Here is a 15,284-nt window from a genome sequence, read left to right on the forward strand (position 1 = left end):
GGGCCTCGCTTCGACATCTTCTCGCTGAGTTGAGAGCACGCCCTGGGCGACACGGACCACCTCCTGAGCGGTAGGGTCATCTTGTCGTTGAGCGTCTGGATGCGCACGCCGACGTCGAGTGCCTTGCCGATCTGGGCGTAGTACGTCTCCCAGCTTCTCCTCGGTGTCCCAGAAAATGTCCGGCAGCGCATCGGTTAGGTCGGTTGTAGTGGTTCAGCTGGCTGCGCAGGTTGAGCAGGCTCGCCGGCTTTTTGCAGGATCATGCCGCGTGTTAGGGGGCGTGTGCAGGGCCTTGTGAGAGCTGCTCAGGGGATGTGCCGCGTGCTCTCGAGGTAGCGGGTGAGTGAGCTCTCAAGCACGGCGAGCTTGGTGCTGCGGGCCAGGCCGGAGGAGAAAGCGATCTTGGCGAGGGTTGTCTCTAGCCGGTCGCCGGCTTCCACTTCGCGACGGGTGCCTAGCACGACCACGTCTCCCGTCACACGGCTCTGGTCCTGCTCGGGGTCCACCAGAAACTCTAGGTCCTCCTCTTCTTTGCTTTCGAGAGGGGATGAGGGCGGTGGTGAAGGAGGCGGCGAGGAGGGCAGCGAGGGGGTATGAGGGTGAGGAGCCGGAGAGCTTTACCGAGGTTTATGGGTTTATGGTGTGAGCGATGGGCGAGGCCGGAATATCTCAGGCTGTGTTTGTTCTGTTCTATCTTGCATTTCTGCATTCTGGCCATGAGGAGGGGGACGCTTGTCTTGCATCAATCGTTTTGGGATGAATCGGGTACCGATACCGTTCATGATGGCGAAGGGATAGTCGGCCCAGTAAGAGGGGAAATGGATCTTGCTTCTCGATTCATCTAGTGTTAATTATTATTATTCATACTCCGCTATGCCCTAGGGCGTGCCGGACCCTCAGCTATTTAGTATACAGGAAAACCGTGCCCTCCCGGGCCGGGTGAAAAACTCATACCAACAATCAAGGAAAGTACACGTGTGTGAGCCTGCAAGTACAAAGAGAGGACGCCTCCTGGCCTCCGAACGGGGGCGCTTCAGGCCGCCGCTTCCAGCTCGAGCCTCCTGGCTAAGCTGTATATCGGCAGCTTCCCCCAGTCCATCAGCCAGTCGAGGATCCCCCTCGCAAGCCGTGCAGTCGTGGGATTGATGCCGTGTAGAACAGAGTAAAAGTCCCGTCGTGTCCGAATTCCAGTTCTCTCCCATCTTCGAGTCAACGGTGGGGCCAAACACCACACTACCAGGTGTTCGGCAGTCTCTCGTCCCTCGCCACACTCGCAGGCAGGAGTCAGAACCTCCGGGACTCCCCGCGTAAACAAGAAGTCCCGTAAGCCTATTGCTCCCGTCCGGATTTGAATCAGCAGTGAGCTCTTCGCCTTGCTGAGACCGTCGTGCCTCCTTAGGGTTTCGTTCCGGAATAGCGTCTCCTGCTGATGGTCAAAGTCGTCCGCCGGCCTGGTGATTACCCTGCCGTCCCGTTCCTCTAACCACCTCGCTTTCCAAGCCTCTTCTACTACCCTGTTCGTATCAACGGTTCCCCCCGTCCAGCGCATGACCGTGCCCGCGGCTCTCTCCACCGCCGTAGGCCCTTGAGGTCCCAAGGTTCGCGGTCGGCCCCTGTTGCCCCTCCTCGAGCTAAGTCTCTGCTGTATCTTGCGGCAGGCGGTGAGGACAACGCTCGCCGCCGTCTTCTTGCCGCCTCGACCGTCGTCTAGATCGGGTCGTTGGAGTCGGTTTTCGAAATCTGCAAGCCGTTTGTTTAGGTACAAGTCCAATGATGGTACCCATGTCTCTGTCTCGAGGTTACGGATGGGGGTAGACTTAAAGGCTCCCGCCACAATCCGCAAGCTCTTGTTCTGGGCCTTCCCGAGGGCCTTAGTGATGCCTTTCTTTACCGGCTCGCCTCCCACATCCGTGGGGATGTGAAACGATGATGCGCCATAGGCCAGCGCCGACCGGATGCACTTTGTGTACACTTCTCGCGCTTTGGCTAGCCCCATTCCCCATGTCTTTGCCACGATCCTCGACAGGGCATAGCTCTGGGTCCTCAGCTTCTTCTCCACCGCCACCAGGTGAGCCTTCCAGTTGAGTTTCCAGTCCAATCAGACCCCCAGGAACCTGGCAGACTCTTCTGGTTTAACGGGGCTAGTGCCTCCCCCTGGGTTGGCAAGGTTTACCTGTTCGGTCCACTGCCGTCGCCCTTTGTTGAAATGGATGAGTTCGCTCTTTTCCGGGGCGAACTTCATCCCCCGACTGTCCGCCCATCGTATACACGTTTCCCACGCCGCCTCTAGTTGCCGGACATTGGCTTCGGGGTTTCGACCAAATACTAGAAGGTTGGTGTCATCCGCAAACCCTGCTATAGCCAGGTGAGGGTGCTCGTCTTTTAGCTGCTTGTATAATGAGGAAATGTAGAGGATGAAGAGAACGGGGGAAAGGGGTGAGCCTTGGGGGACCCCTCTAGTGTTAATTAAGTGCTAGTTAGTTCTAGGGTATCAGTCACTGTTGAGGCCGTATATTGCTGGCGAAATTTGCAGTCAATACATAAGGTATCTCGCCAAGGCCGAGTCAACAGAGCGAACCGATGTTGCAGAATAAGATGCTTTGTCGTTCCGCAGGATACGTGTTGCCGGGCGCGTCTGGAATTTGAAGTCATGGTAAAATGTAGGTAGTCAGAGTACCCAAGTTAATAGCACCATCCATTCCCGAATATTTGTTGGTTTGCAGGCTTCACTACCTTATCAGGGGGCCGGAGAAATCGGAAACTTTGTGGCTTGTGGCAGGAGGCTTGGGGGAAAAGCAACCAGTGAAAAATCGCAAGACCTCGCTGGCAGATTTGGCCAATCATGATTCCCAGCAAAGCGCCAGCATCAATCAGGCATCAAGTGCGGCTGGGGTGCTTGCTTGAGGGAATGAGAATCCCAAATCCCCACCAAAGGCTCAAACCCAGGATCCCGAACGGTCTCTGTGTACTGGCGTGATGCTCTCAAACCCGGCGTTGACTGGCGCTTCGCTGAAACTGCAACAAAATGACCAAAGACTGGAGTCGCCCGGTCTTCCGCCTACGCAACATCCCAAATGGCATCTCCGACCCCGCCGAGGCTGCCCAGCTTCTCAGCGGCGCGTTGGCAATACCAGTCAAAGACATTACCATCTTCTCACTCGCTAAGACGTCGGACACATACGGAATACCACCATCCAAGGTCGCAACCCTCCAGCTGACAAGCGTGCCGTCGTGTATCACCAAAGCCCCCAACGGCGACGAATGGGAGGTCCTTATCCCTGAGGGCTCCCATAATGATGTCCTCCTTCTTGACACCCATTTCCGGGGGATGACGGTGCTTGGAGACGTTGAGCCGGCGAAACATCGCGCAGAGTGAGTGAAAACCCGCTTCTAGTCTCCTTCCCGACTGTCGCTCTGTCACGGCTCTGACCTGTCCGAGTCTCTAGTTGCATCGCCATTTCTGGTCTAGCAAGTCATCCTTTCGGGTCCTGGCAACCCCATGGTCCCGACAAGACTTTCATGTGGATCAGAGATGCTATCCCAAAATCCGTCCCTGGTATTCGAACTGTAATCTACGGTTATGACTCCAAGCTCGTGGGGAGCAATTCGTTCCAGTCCATCAGCGACATAGCGCAAACACTGATCCTCCAACTCAAGGCCGCAGGATGGGGCTCGCCATCTTCTAAGCCTACAATTTTTCTCGCACATAGCCTTGGGGGTCTAGTGCTCAAGGAGGCTATCGTCCAAATTGCAGATCGAGAGAAATCTGTCGCCGCCATCCTGGACAATGTTTTGGGCGCCATTATGTTTGGTGTTCCTAGCTTGGGCATGGAGCAATCACATCTCCTGGCTATGGTAGAAGGGCAACCGACCGAGCCGTTGGTTCAAGATCTGTCCCGTGATGGTGATAGCAACTACCTAGTACGGCTAAACGAACGATTTGAAAGTCTAGCCTTCCTTCAAAAAGCTCGAATCATGTGGGCGTACGAGACCGAGCGGACCCCAACTACTGTTGTAAGTACCTATACTTGAGGGGATTCCTGTCAGTTCTCTTGCGCTAACTTGTCGTAGCAACTTGAAGACGGCTCCTGGTCTCGTAACGGTCCATCCGAGGTCTTGGTGAGTCGGGATTCGGCGACATGTCGGCACTCTCGCAATAACAAATCGGCGACAATCCCAATTAATCAAAATCATTCCAACATGGTCAAGTTCTCTAGGGGCGACGCCACCATCGGAACGATGATAACCTCAATCAAAGAAATTTGTTCGCCCAGAAACCTGCTCCAATATTCCGACATGAATGCCGGCATTTCTGTAGGACTGCCGGAAAGCGAGGCGGCCGTGGATGATAACTCCCAAAATATTGCGCCTCCAGATCTACCCTGTGAAGAAACACTTAGGATGTTGGGCAAGCTGATCAATGGTCTCGACGGTACGTCCAAGTCACTTTTACCTAGACATTTTCCAGTCACGTTTGCTTCTAAAACAGAATGGAGAAACTTGGAATGATACACCGCCCGGTTCCCGCTAATATTTTTTTCGACAGATTTGCACAACTCATTGCACTCCCCCGAACTGGACTTTCGTCTCGACCAAATTGACGAGCCATTTAAGGATACTTTTCAATGGGTCTTTGAGCTTGATGAGTTCTCTCGTTGGCTGCAAACGGGATCAGACCTATTTTGGATCCATGGCAAACCGGGCTCTGGAAAGTCAACATTGATGAAGTACATTTTCCACAACAAGGAAACCTGGGAGCTCCTTCACAATTGGCGAACAGGTTCCCTCGAAGTGACAGCGGCCTTCTTCTTTCATTACCGCGGAACCGCGATACAGAAGTCTTTCGAAGGCGTCCTGAGGAGCCTCATAGCCCAAATTCTCAGTCCGCACCGTATTGCCTATCAGAGCCGGCACAGGCCTACCTGGGAAAAGTACGAGTCCATCAAAAAACAACAAAAACGGATTGCATTAAATCGGAAATCATGCAAAGACAAACTATCGGGTACCGTCAAAAAAATCTATAAACTGAGGCAGTGCATCAGGCAACTGGAAAATCGGGATCCCGAATCGGAACGTTGCTTGCGCCAGCTCGAGCAGCAAGAGCAAGGACTGAAATTCGAGCTGAAGCAGATCGAACAAGAGCTGCAACAAGTGCTGCAACAATCCGTAGACCCGATTGAATCGCTTGCCGCAGACTTTGAACAACACACCACCACCCCGGTAACCATGCTCTTGACAGCAATGGTTTCTGACACCTCCGAGGCTGGGCACTGGTCTATATCAAGGCTCGAAAGGCTTCTTCGCCGCCTATTAGAGCAGCAAGTCGCACAAACGGATCTCGTCCTCTTCTTTGATGCTTTAGACGAGTTTGACGGCAACCTTGATCTCATCAGTCGCTTCTTCAAAGACCTCGTCCGCCCTCCAGTAACCAACTCCATGACGCGGGTAAAAATCTTGTTCTCAAGTCGGCCTTGGAAACAACTCAAGGAGCACTTTTCTGGATACCCCAACTTTTCTGTGCAGGACCACACAAAATCCGACATCGAGAGGTATGCGGCAGGAAAAGGGGGAAACTCTAGTATTTCCGGCCATTCTCTTGCCCAGGTTCTTCCTGTTGTTATCGCCAAAGCCAACGGGTTGTTCCTGTGGGTCAAGCTTGCCCTGAATGTTCTGATCGAACAAGCTTCGTCGTATCCGGGCCAGATTCCGGCAGACGCGCTAAAAGAGAAGCTTCTCACACTGCCAGCTGACCTCTTCGAGTTTTATGAGCTGATCATCGAACGAATCAGCAAATCCAGCCGGAGACAAACATATGCCCTTCTCGAATTACTCATCCGCCACAATGGCCCTCCTCTCAGTACGGTTCAGATCAAAGATGCTGTTCTCGTCTCCGAATGCCGTACCTACGAAGAGGCTAGAGGTGTACTCGAAGCTAGTTCTCGTCGGGCCCCGCCCCCTGGGACCGAAAGCTACCTGGAGCGGCTGAACAGCGACATTTACTCATGGGGAGGAGGGCTGGTTGAGATCAAGAAACACGGCCCCAGCAAAGAAACAAAAAACGAGATCGTCTATCGGCCCCAGCTCATGCACCAAACTGTCCTCGAGTTTGCCATGAGGCTTTCTTTTAAGGAGGTCGTGGTTGGTGACTTAACCTATATCATTAGCGAGAATGGCCATTCTTTCCACCTGAAGTACTGGTGCACTAAAACACAATGGGCTATAAACAACAAACATTCGACCATCTCGATGCTTAATAATCGGTTTTCGGCAGGATCAGTGATACCGGTTGCAAGAGCCTTGCTGGGCGATTTGGCCAAGAAAGACAAAGAAGCAGTGGGATACCTGAACTACCACGCGAAGCAATCGGAGTTGACCACAGGGCGAAGTCATTTTGACTTCCTATACAGCATGCCACTACTAAACCATGAGCATGATGGCGAGGACACACAGGCGGGCAGTTCCAGGTGTCAGGGTCATGACCGCGAGTTTGTGTTCCTTGTCGCTTCGTGCGACTTGAGCCTTTGCCTACAGGATTGGATCGAGAGCAAGCCAGGGGAGTTGGAGAGGCTGGTGATACCAAAAATACCACCCCCCATGGAAATCACTTGGAACTCGATCCCCTACCCTCTCCTCAGCTCTGTCGTCTTTGCCCCGCCACTGGGGTTCTACGACGCCGGGAATCTGACCACAATCGAATTGCTGCTTAAGAATGGCTACACGCCAGTGAAAGAACGCCGATTCTTTCCCCGGCTCATGGAAGAGACATGGTTTGGAAAGTTACCGGATATCCCGGACTTCATCCCCGACGAAAGCCTGCACAGGATCATCCGCCTGGCTCTCGATTATGGCGCAAACCCGATGGAACGCTTTCGCTGTTCCGACATTAGATATCGTGGGTTCCATCTCGGATTACACCTCGCGCCTCCTCAACTTGTCGGCGACCTGATTCGCCACGGCGCGGAACCAAGCACGGTTGACGGCCAACAACATACACCACTGGATTGGGTCATCCAGCCCGATACTATTTACGGCCCCCAGCCTAGGGATTGGGGCTTGAAGCGGAGATATGACACGTGCAACCTCTTGCTCCGTCACGGTGGGACCTGCAATCAGGGAGAACAAAAACTGACCCTAAGCGAAGTGAATAACCTATTGGAGGAATTTAAGGGAGAGGGATATGATGTTGAGTTTCTCACGGCGCGTTTGTCGGAAATGCCTGGCCTCGCGGACTTGCGAGAATATGGGGTCCTAGGGGCGCAATTCGGGGAAGCGCCACAACATGCATTGGGACCGAGTCTCGACGAGACAAAGCGAAAGAAGTCGAGCTGGAGGAATCGACTGAGGAAAATGATTCGGTTGGGAAGGAGCGGCAAGAAGGACCGAATTATCTGCTGATATTCTGCTGGTGGCGTTGCATACACAGGGTTTGAGGTCAATTCCAGAGCTATGACTAACTAGGCTAATGAGATTGGATATTGAGATATTGAGGAGGACCGTCGGGAGTTGTTTATGCTCTCGGCGGTGTTGGGCTGTCCGAGCACGCGGGTTTCAAGAACGCGATGGAGCCAAGGAACGGTGCCGGATCTTCAATTCCGATATGTTGTCTTTTGAGACTGAGGGCCCGGTTGCACATCGCCACATGTGCACTACACTTGTAACTTAGAGGGGTGCATACCTGGACACCTGGCATGGCTACACTGCGCAGTCACCGTTCTGTCCACTTACAAGTATAAATAGGGCAGGTTACAAGGCGGAGATTTGGAATTACCCAAGCTCAATCAAGGTAAAATCGGTATCAGAGGTACGCGATTTCCGGGTAGAGCGAGGATCTCAGGCGGCAACAACGTCAAAAAGAAGTCGGACCAGAGCTGCGGGCCCGACAATATTAGCGAGCGGGCCTCGGTCTGCACCACAGTGAGCCCGGGTGGGCCGACTGCAGTGGAACTGTGGGAGGATGCACAACCGAAGACTAGCGCTGTGACTCGCTCGGCGGCTGTCGTATTCCGCCGGCGAAACATGGAATGGAGGATGGATGCAATGGAACATGCAGACAGAAAAAAAAACGATGACCCACTGCCCCGCTGTCGGCCCCGGCTGTCAGGCGCCTTCCAAGAAACAAAATTCACCATCTTGGGAGCTGGTTCCAACAACTTGAGTTATCAGATCTTTTTGTGTGCTCTTATGCTGGATTTTCGTGAGGGGTAGCCTCGGTGATGGAAGAAACCCCAACTCCCCTGCTGATTCGGCCCGTTTTGGAAAAGAACTCCTTATCAGATGGATCTGATTAGATCTATTGGCTTGCGGCAGGGGCATTCGGGCCTGGGCGTGGCGGACATCGGACTCGGCCGCCCCTTCTTGGGATTTCCGCCGGCAGTGGTCGCACGTCAATTGGTGCACCCTTCCACAAGGAATCCCTCGTCCTGAAAATGATGCGACAATTAAAATTCTGTGTGGGCGAATATACCCGGATGGGACATCTCCCACGTGGGCGTTGCATGGGGCCCTCCACTTTCCCCAAAAACATAAATATTGCTTGTGGGAACTGCTGATCTCTGCTAAATACTTACCTAACTACCGAGTTTGTGTTCGATGCCGTGAGTGTCATTGTGTGTCTGCGCTTGTGCTGCATCGACACCCCAAACAGATCAGACCAGACCATGGCTCGCAGCGGCGACGACAACCCGCCCTTCGAGGCCACCGCTACGGCGGACAGCGCGCACTCCGACTTACCCGGCCGTGCCTCTTCGGTCTCGGCCTCCCCCGGCGATGAGAAATCCGCGGGTGTTCGCCGTGCTGAGGCCCTGGCTGCTGTCTTGACCACCACGGACCGCGTCTGCATCTTCCTGGGCGTCTTCCTCGTCGCCTTCGCCTACGGCCTCGACGGTACTGTTCGCTATGCCTACCAGCCCAAAGCCACCGCCTCGTTCGAACAGCACTCGCTGCTGGCTACCGTTAACGTCCTCCGGTCCGTCATCGCTGCCGCGGCTCAGCCCACCTCGGCCAAGATCGCTGATATCTTCGGTCGCGTCGAGCTTGTCATGCTCTCCGTTTTCTTCTACGTCCTCGGCACCATCATCGAGACGGTGGCGACCAACGTGCCGACCTTTTCCGCGGGCGCCATCATCTACCAGATCGGCTACACCATGATTATGCTGCTCGTCGAGGTCATCGTCGCCGACATCACGTCGACCCGCGCCCGTCTCATCTTCAGCTACGTCCCGGCCATGCCTTTCCTTATCACCACCTGGGTCAGCGGCAACGTATCGCAGTCCGTCCTTGCCGTCACGGACTGGCACTGGGGTATCGGCATGTGGTGCATCATCTACCCCGTGTGCGCCATGCCCCTGATCGTGAGCCTGAGCCTCGTCGGCCGCCGCGCCCGCAAGCAGGGCGTCATGGAAAAGTACAGCGAGGCCGTCAAGAGCCTGCCCTGGGGCCCTTTCCTCATCGACCTCTTCTGGCGCCTGGACGTGATCGGTGTGATCCTCCTCATCGCTGTTTTCGCCCTCATCCTCGTCCCCATGACCATTGCCGGCGGCTTCGAGGCCTCCTGGACGGCCCCGCAGGTTCTCGGCCCGCTCATAGTCGGCGTTTGCACTATCCCCATGTTCGTCTTCTGGCAGCTGCGCGCGCCGCACCCGCTCGTGCCCTTCTACCTGATCAAGGACCGCGCCGTGTGGGGCGCCCTCGGCATCGCGATGCTGCTCAATTGGGCGTGGTACATGCAGGCGACTACCTGTTCACGGTCCTTCAGGTCGCCTTCGACTTTGACACCATGACGGCTACACGCGTGTCGTCCTTCTACAGCTTCTTCAGCGTCGTCTCGGGCTGCATCCTCGGCCTCGTCGTCTACAAGGTTCGCCGGCTCAAAGTCTTCATCGTCGCCGGCACCTGCCTCTTCATGGTCGCCTTCGGCCTGCTGATCCGCTACCGTGGCGATACCGACACGTCCAGCCGGGCCGGTGTCATCGGCGCCCAGGTCGTCCTCGGCCTCGCCGGCGGCATGTTCCCCTACCCGGCACAGGCGTCGCTGCAGGCCGCGCTCAAGCACGAGCACCTCGCCGTCATGACCGGCCTGTACTTGGCCACCTACAACTTGGGCTCAGCGTTCGGCGGCGCCGTGTCGGGCGCCATCTGGACCCAGGTCCTGCCCGGCCAGCTGAGCCAGCGCCTTGCCCAGTTCGACAACGCCACCCTGCCTACCTTCGCCTATGCCAACCCCTTCGACTTCGCGCTGGAGTACGCCGTGGGCACCGACGAGCGCCAGGCCGTCATCGAGGCGTACAAGTACGCCCAGCGGCTGCTGACCATCACGGGCATCTGCCTGTGCGTGCCGCTGATCGCCTTTGCCGCCGCGCTGAGGAACCCCAAGTTGAACGACGAGCAGACCCTGGCCCAGGACGCCCCCGCCGTTCGGGTGCCTGTCGCCGGGGAGGCGGAAAGGCGCGGGGATACCAAGGAGATGGCGTGATTGATACCCAGGGAGAGCTTGTTTGGTCCAGATAGAGTGGTGGTGACCTATTTATTTGTCATTAGAACGCGATTTAATGTTAATGAATACCCTACGGGGCCAGCCGTGCTTGTCATAACCCAATTGTCGCCACTATTGTGCTGGTGGTAGAAAGTGGTCCAATGCGCGGCCCCATCCGCCACCGCCTCGGCGAGCTCGTCCACCTCTGCCGGATCCACCTCGCCCGCGTCCTCAAAGTCGAGCAGCATGACCCGATCCTCGACCAAGTGGTAGTTGCGCGGGTTCTGGTCGGCCGGCTCCACGCCCAGCTCGAGCAGCGCCCGCACGGCCGGCTTGAGCCGCGCCTTCAGCGCCGTCTTGCTCAGCGCCCCGGCCGCAGCCGAGTGCAGGGATGTGTCGCCCACGTCGGTAGCAGGGCCTGGGTGCCTGTGCCATCATTGTTGCAGACGCGCCCTTCGCCGTAGAAGGTGGGAATGACGCGGCTCTGGATGGGGGCGAGCTTTTGGTAAATCCGCTGCTCGGCGTCGAACTCGGCATCCCAGGTGGGCGTGAGCTGCTTGACGATGATGGTTGGAGGGAGGAATGGGCCGGGGAGGAGGGCGCGGATGCCGGCGCGTATTGGGGAAGGGAGGTAGCTGGTGATCCAACGGACAATTGTGTCGAACGGGGTGCGGTGCACGCGCAGGCGCAAGACGTGCCGATGGCGGCCGTCGGGATCGACAAATGTGGCTGTCCCACGGATGGTGCTCCAAGAGAGGTTGAGCTGGTAGCCCTGTGTGTAAGCTCCTGCAACGGACATAATAGAATGGAACCGGCCTCATGCCTTGCAAGGAAATCCGAACGTGGTCGTCATGCTATAAGGCGGGCTCATCTGTTGCGCGTTGGTTCAACGCGTCTGGGCAAAATTGCGGAGGTTCGTGATAACTCATCTGCGAGGGTCCGTGGGCGATCTGCTGGTTGTGAGGAGCAAGAAATAAAAGACAGCAACGAAAAGAAAAAGAAAAAAAAAAGGAAAGGAAATTGGACCTTGCTGGGCATCCGAATTGTCGAAAATGTTTCGTCGCCATTTACTTCGTATGTACATACACTTGGAATGCCGGGCCATCTGCGCTGACATGGAGCGTATTACGAGGGCCGTTGCCGTGGGATGATCTCCTTGACCAACATTCTAACGATCCCGTCCGTGAGACGGGAGACTATACCGGCTTTTGAGAACAATAGCAAACGGTTTTGTCGCCGCCAACTTTGACGCATTTCTCCTTGTAGGACGACGATATGCTGCGTCTAAACGAGCTCGCGTTTCTTCCCAGTCATCGAAGCTGGCGTTTTACGTCTGAGACGGAGGCGGGAAACGGGTTTCTCCATAAGATATCAAACATAGCCATCGTCGCCTAGGCAAGGTACGCGAACCTGCTCCAACCTGCAGGGACACCGGCCGTGAGCGGGTTTCAGGTTGGCGAGGCCGCTACTCTACCCGCTCGCGTCTCAGGTCCTGCCCACTCAGCACTGCTAACCTCTGTCGGCTCTTATCAAGCTCTTAGGTGATCCAATGGACATCTCCCCTCCCGCGAAGGCCAACTCTAGTCGTCTTCGTCGTGACTTCCCACGTCTCTGCGCCAACGGTAATGAGGCGTAGCATCTAGATGGCTTGAGGAATTGGCGCTTCGGCCCAGTCGGACAACCCGGCCTCCTTCTCGATGGCCTCCTTGCTCGGAGACCACTTTTCCTGAAGCGCCCTGTCCAGCGTCAGCCCGTAGACTTCCTTAGGCCACCACTGGCCCCAGCTGGTGAGGAGGATCTGCTCCGGGTCCGCGGGGAAGTCGTCGCGCGTGAAGGCGCGGAGGATGCTTTGTGCACCTACGCTCGTCAGCCATCTGTCCTAACACACACAGTTCCAAGTACCTACCTTCAGCAATCGACTGGGCGCCGGGCATATCCTCACTGAACAGCCCCGACTTCTTGACAAGGTTCGTCCCGGGGATGAAGCCCGGCGAGACAGCCACGACGGTGGCTTTGCCTGCCAACTCCCGCCGCCACCAGTGTGCGCTGACCAGCTGGATAAACTTGGTCTGGCAGTACGTCGTGTACAGGTCAATGACCGTGTCCGCCCGGAGGTCCTTCTCTAGCGATTCTGCCGTCATCGTTAGTGTCAAGCTCACACTCACGTCGGATACTAGAACTGAAACATGCCTGTCTGACCCACGAACCTCACCGCCCCGGACGAGACGATGATCACCCTCGACTTGGACTCGACCAGCTTGTCGCGGAACAGATGCAGCAGGTAATGTTGCGCTACAACCGCACCCGTTAGCACAACTCATCACACTTGAACCCCCCCAACCCCAGCCAACCCCGCCAACCCTCCCTCCCCCCATTTCCCCCGGCTCCAACCAAACAAAACAAACAAGCAACCAACGAAGAAGGGGGAAAAAAAAAAAAGAACTCACACAAATGATTAACCACCGCCCCCTCCCCCCACCCCCACGGCCCGGCCTTCTCCCTCCGATTCGGCTCCCCCAACGCGGCATTCAACAACAAATAATCCACCCTCCCCCCCTCCCCATTTTAACCCCCCCATCACCAGCCAGCCTCTTCAGAGACTCCCTCGCAAACTCCCGCGTCCCCGCCAGGTCAAACAGCTCGAGCGGGAGGACCGTCACGCTGTGGCGGGCCGTGTCGTAGTGCAGCGTGTCGAAGGCGGCAAGGGTGCGGGGCACGTCGCGCGCGCCCATGATGATGCGGTAGGGCTGGGCGGTCGGGGAGGGGTTGGCGGTCAGGAGGTGTTTGAGGAGTTCGAAGCCCTGTTTTGGGGGGAGTTATTGGGGGTTGGGTATGGGGAGGGCGGTTTCTTGCTTTGGGGGGTTGGGAGAGAAGGGGATGGAGGTGTGATGGGGGGTTGATGGGATGGGTTGGGGGAGATGGGGGCATGGGGATGGAGGGTGAGGGCTGGGGACGATGAAGGTGTTGTAGGGTGCTCATCACGTACCATCCCGGAGGATGCGCCTGTGGCGACGATAGTTTTGGCGAGAAGCATCTTGGAGGTGTGGTCGTTGGCGGTAGTAAGTGAGAGTTGCTAGTCAAGGTGCGAATGTGAAAGAATGAATGAGGACGGCCAAGAACGACAAGACATGGTGAATGCAGTATTTGTACATGTATCTCTCATCAATCGATGTTGAACCCCTGATGTCATGTACATACACCACCACGTCTAAGTCCGTAACGGTGGGGCTGGGTTATCTCCGACTCTCGAATCGTGAAGCCAACAGTGATTATCAATCAATTTGGTTCCGGGGCTCAGCCGAGAATTGCTCCTTTGATCCTTTTCGGAAGTCCTGTGAGACCGGCCCGGAACCAACGCCTGCCGCGTCTGCATTGGTTAAGCGACCGTCAGCGACGCAATCATCTGCCCGAGACCGGAATCAAAAGGGGGTCACGCTAAGTATTGTTTGCTACTATCGGGGTCATGACCGAGACACACAGAAGCCACCTCATATCCACATTTACATCGTGTATCTATTTATGAACAGACCAAAGAAAGACATCATCACGTCATCACTCATCGTTGCCATGTCACACCCACTCTTTGCCAAACACCAGACCTCATCCAACGTCATGCGTTTATACCCAGCATCCCAATGTTCCACCGCCATCCAATACCCCCGGAAGTGCTCTTCGGACCCCAACATGTCCCTCTCATGTCAAAGTAGCCAGCATGGCTCTCATCAACTTCGGGGGAGGACCTATCAACACGAAGAAATCAGCAAACCGCGTTTACACACCCGGTGATATAGCCAGGACATAACCATACCCACAAGGAAAAGAAAAGAAACAAACAAGGAAACTGCCAATTATCAAGTCGGGGTAGATGGCCAAAGCCAGAAGCCAAACACGCACACAAGTGAGAAAATACAGAAACCACATGAAACAAACACATACATAACACGGACAGACAGACAAACCAAACCCACCATCACCAAAACAACAACAACAACGACAACAACTACCGATACCTCGGCACACTAATAGACATCCTACCTCGCTTATCTCTCTCGAGGCGGGGACCCAGCACGGGTGGGTTCCTGGGATCTGGCTCGATCTCCTCCTCGTAGAGGACGAGCTCGCCGGTGCCGAGGCGCTCGGCCCGCACCAAGTCGCCGCGGCTCATGCTGCGGTGACGACTATGGCTGTGCCGGTGGCGGCTGCGGCTTTCGCGCCGCGCCAGCTCCTTCTCCAGGTGCCGGATCTCGGACCGCAGGTCGTCCGACTCGTGGCGGTGGTGGCGGTGGTGGCGGTCGCCAGCCAGCGCGACGGGTCCGACGGGCACGTGGCCTGATACCTCGCGCGAGCGGGAGTCGAGCACGATGGTGGGGGCGCTGCTGGTGTAGGTGTCGTAGGAGGAGGTGGTGTCGTACGTGTCGTAGGAGGACGTCGTGTAGCGGGCGGGCGAGACGTCGCGGACGACGGTGGTTTTGACGACGTCGACGGGCGGGTGGTGGTGGTGGTGCGGAGGGTGGGCATCGACGATGAGGGGACCCGAGCCGCCATGGATGACTTGGGCGGCCATAGGCGGCGGCGGAGCAGGGCTGGACTCGTAGATCTCGGTTCGCCGTTCGATGCGTTCCTCGATAATGTCGCCTGCGCTCGAGCGAGCCGTGACGAGTTCGAGTTCACCTAGCGGTGTTAGCTGAGAGGTGTGTGGGTTTCAGAAAAGAAGACAAACTCTTCTTGTAGGTATCGCTGAGCTTTAGCAATTCGTCAATATTATGCTGGCCGAGAGCCTTTTGCACGATGACCACGTTACCCTAGAATAGTC

The 15,284-nt window shown here is 56.2% G+C and overlaps 5 protein-coding genes across 5 annotated transcripts in view; 2 read left to right on the forward strand and 3 right to left on the reverse strand.

Moving 5' to 3' along the window:
- Nucleotides 1-1,033: 1,033 nt before the first annotated feature.
- On the reverse strand, nt 1,034-2,652 carry CHGG_08827 (uncharacterized protein; the record flags this gene model as incomplete). The annotated part of the gene is made up of 3 exons (XM_001226753.1): nt 1,034-2,074; nt 2,174-2,456; nt 2,579-2,652. The coding sequence occupies 3 exons, from the start codon at nt 2,650-2,652 to the stop codon at nt 1,034-1,036; spliced, it is 1,398 nt and encodes a 465-aa protein (XP_001226754.1).
- Nucleotides 2,653-3,025: 373 nt separating this feature from the next.
- CHGG_08828 (uncharacterized protein) lies at nt 3,026-7,395 on the forward strand (the record flags this gene model as incomplete). Its single annotated transcript, XM_001226754.1, has 6 exons — nt 3,026-3,372; nt 3,447-4,014; nt 4,072-4,119; nt 4,210-4,432; nt 4,547-6,138; nt 6,532-7,395. 6 exons carry the CDS (start codon nt 3,026-3,028, stop codon nt 7,393-7,395), a joined length of 3,642 nt encoding a protein of 1,213 aa, XP_001226755.1.
- Nucleotides 7,396-8,657: 1,262 nt separating this feature from the next.
- Nucleotides 8,658-11,392, forward strand: CHGG_08829 (uncharacterized protein; the record flags this gene model as incomplete). Its single annotated transcript, XM_001226755.1, has 5 exons — nt 8,658-9,718; nt 9,808-10,467; nt 10,575-10,864; nt 10,918-11,102; nt 11,276-11,392. The coding sequence occupies 5 exons, from the start codon at nt 8,658-8,660 to the stop codon at nt 11,390-11,392; spliced, it is 2,313 nt and encodes a 770-aa protein (XP_001226756.1).
- Nucleotides 11,393-12,110: 718 nt separating this feature from the next.
- CHGG_08830 (uncharacterized protein) lies at nt 12,111-13,505 on the reverse strand (the record flags this gene model as incomplete). Its single annotated transcript, XM_001226756.1, has 5 exons — nt 12,111-12,207; nt 12,362-12,625; nt 12,679-12,763; nt 13,053-13,272; nt 13,458-13,505. 5 exons carry the CDS (start codon nt 13,503-13,505, stop codon nt 12,111-12,113), a joined length of 714 nt encoding a protein of 237 aa, XP_001226757.1.
- A 966-nt stretch (nt 13,506-14,471) lies between these two features.
- The window catches only part of CHGG_08831 (uncharacterized protein), a gene marked incomplete at both ends in the record, with an annotated part of 2,047 nt that continues 1,234 nt past the window's right edge, over nt 14,472-15,284 (reverse strand). Inside the window, one exon of the mRNA XM_001226757.1 lies at nt 14,472-15,155. Coding sequence (XP_001226758.1) covers nt 14,472-15,155 — 684 coding nt within the window. The remainder of the gene's footprint in view (nt 15,156-15,284) is intronic.

The sequence above is a fragment of the Chaetomium globosum genome, genomic scaffold, assembly GCF_000143365.1.
Source record: "Chaetomium globosum CBS 148.51 scaffold_6 genomic scaffold, whole genome shotgun sequence".
Lineage (NCBI taxonomy): Eukaryota > Fungi > Ascomycota > Sordariomycetes > Sordariales > Chaetomiaceae > Chaetomium > Chaetomium globosum.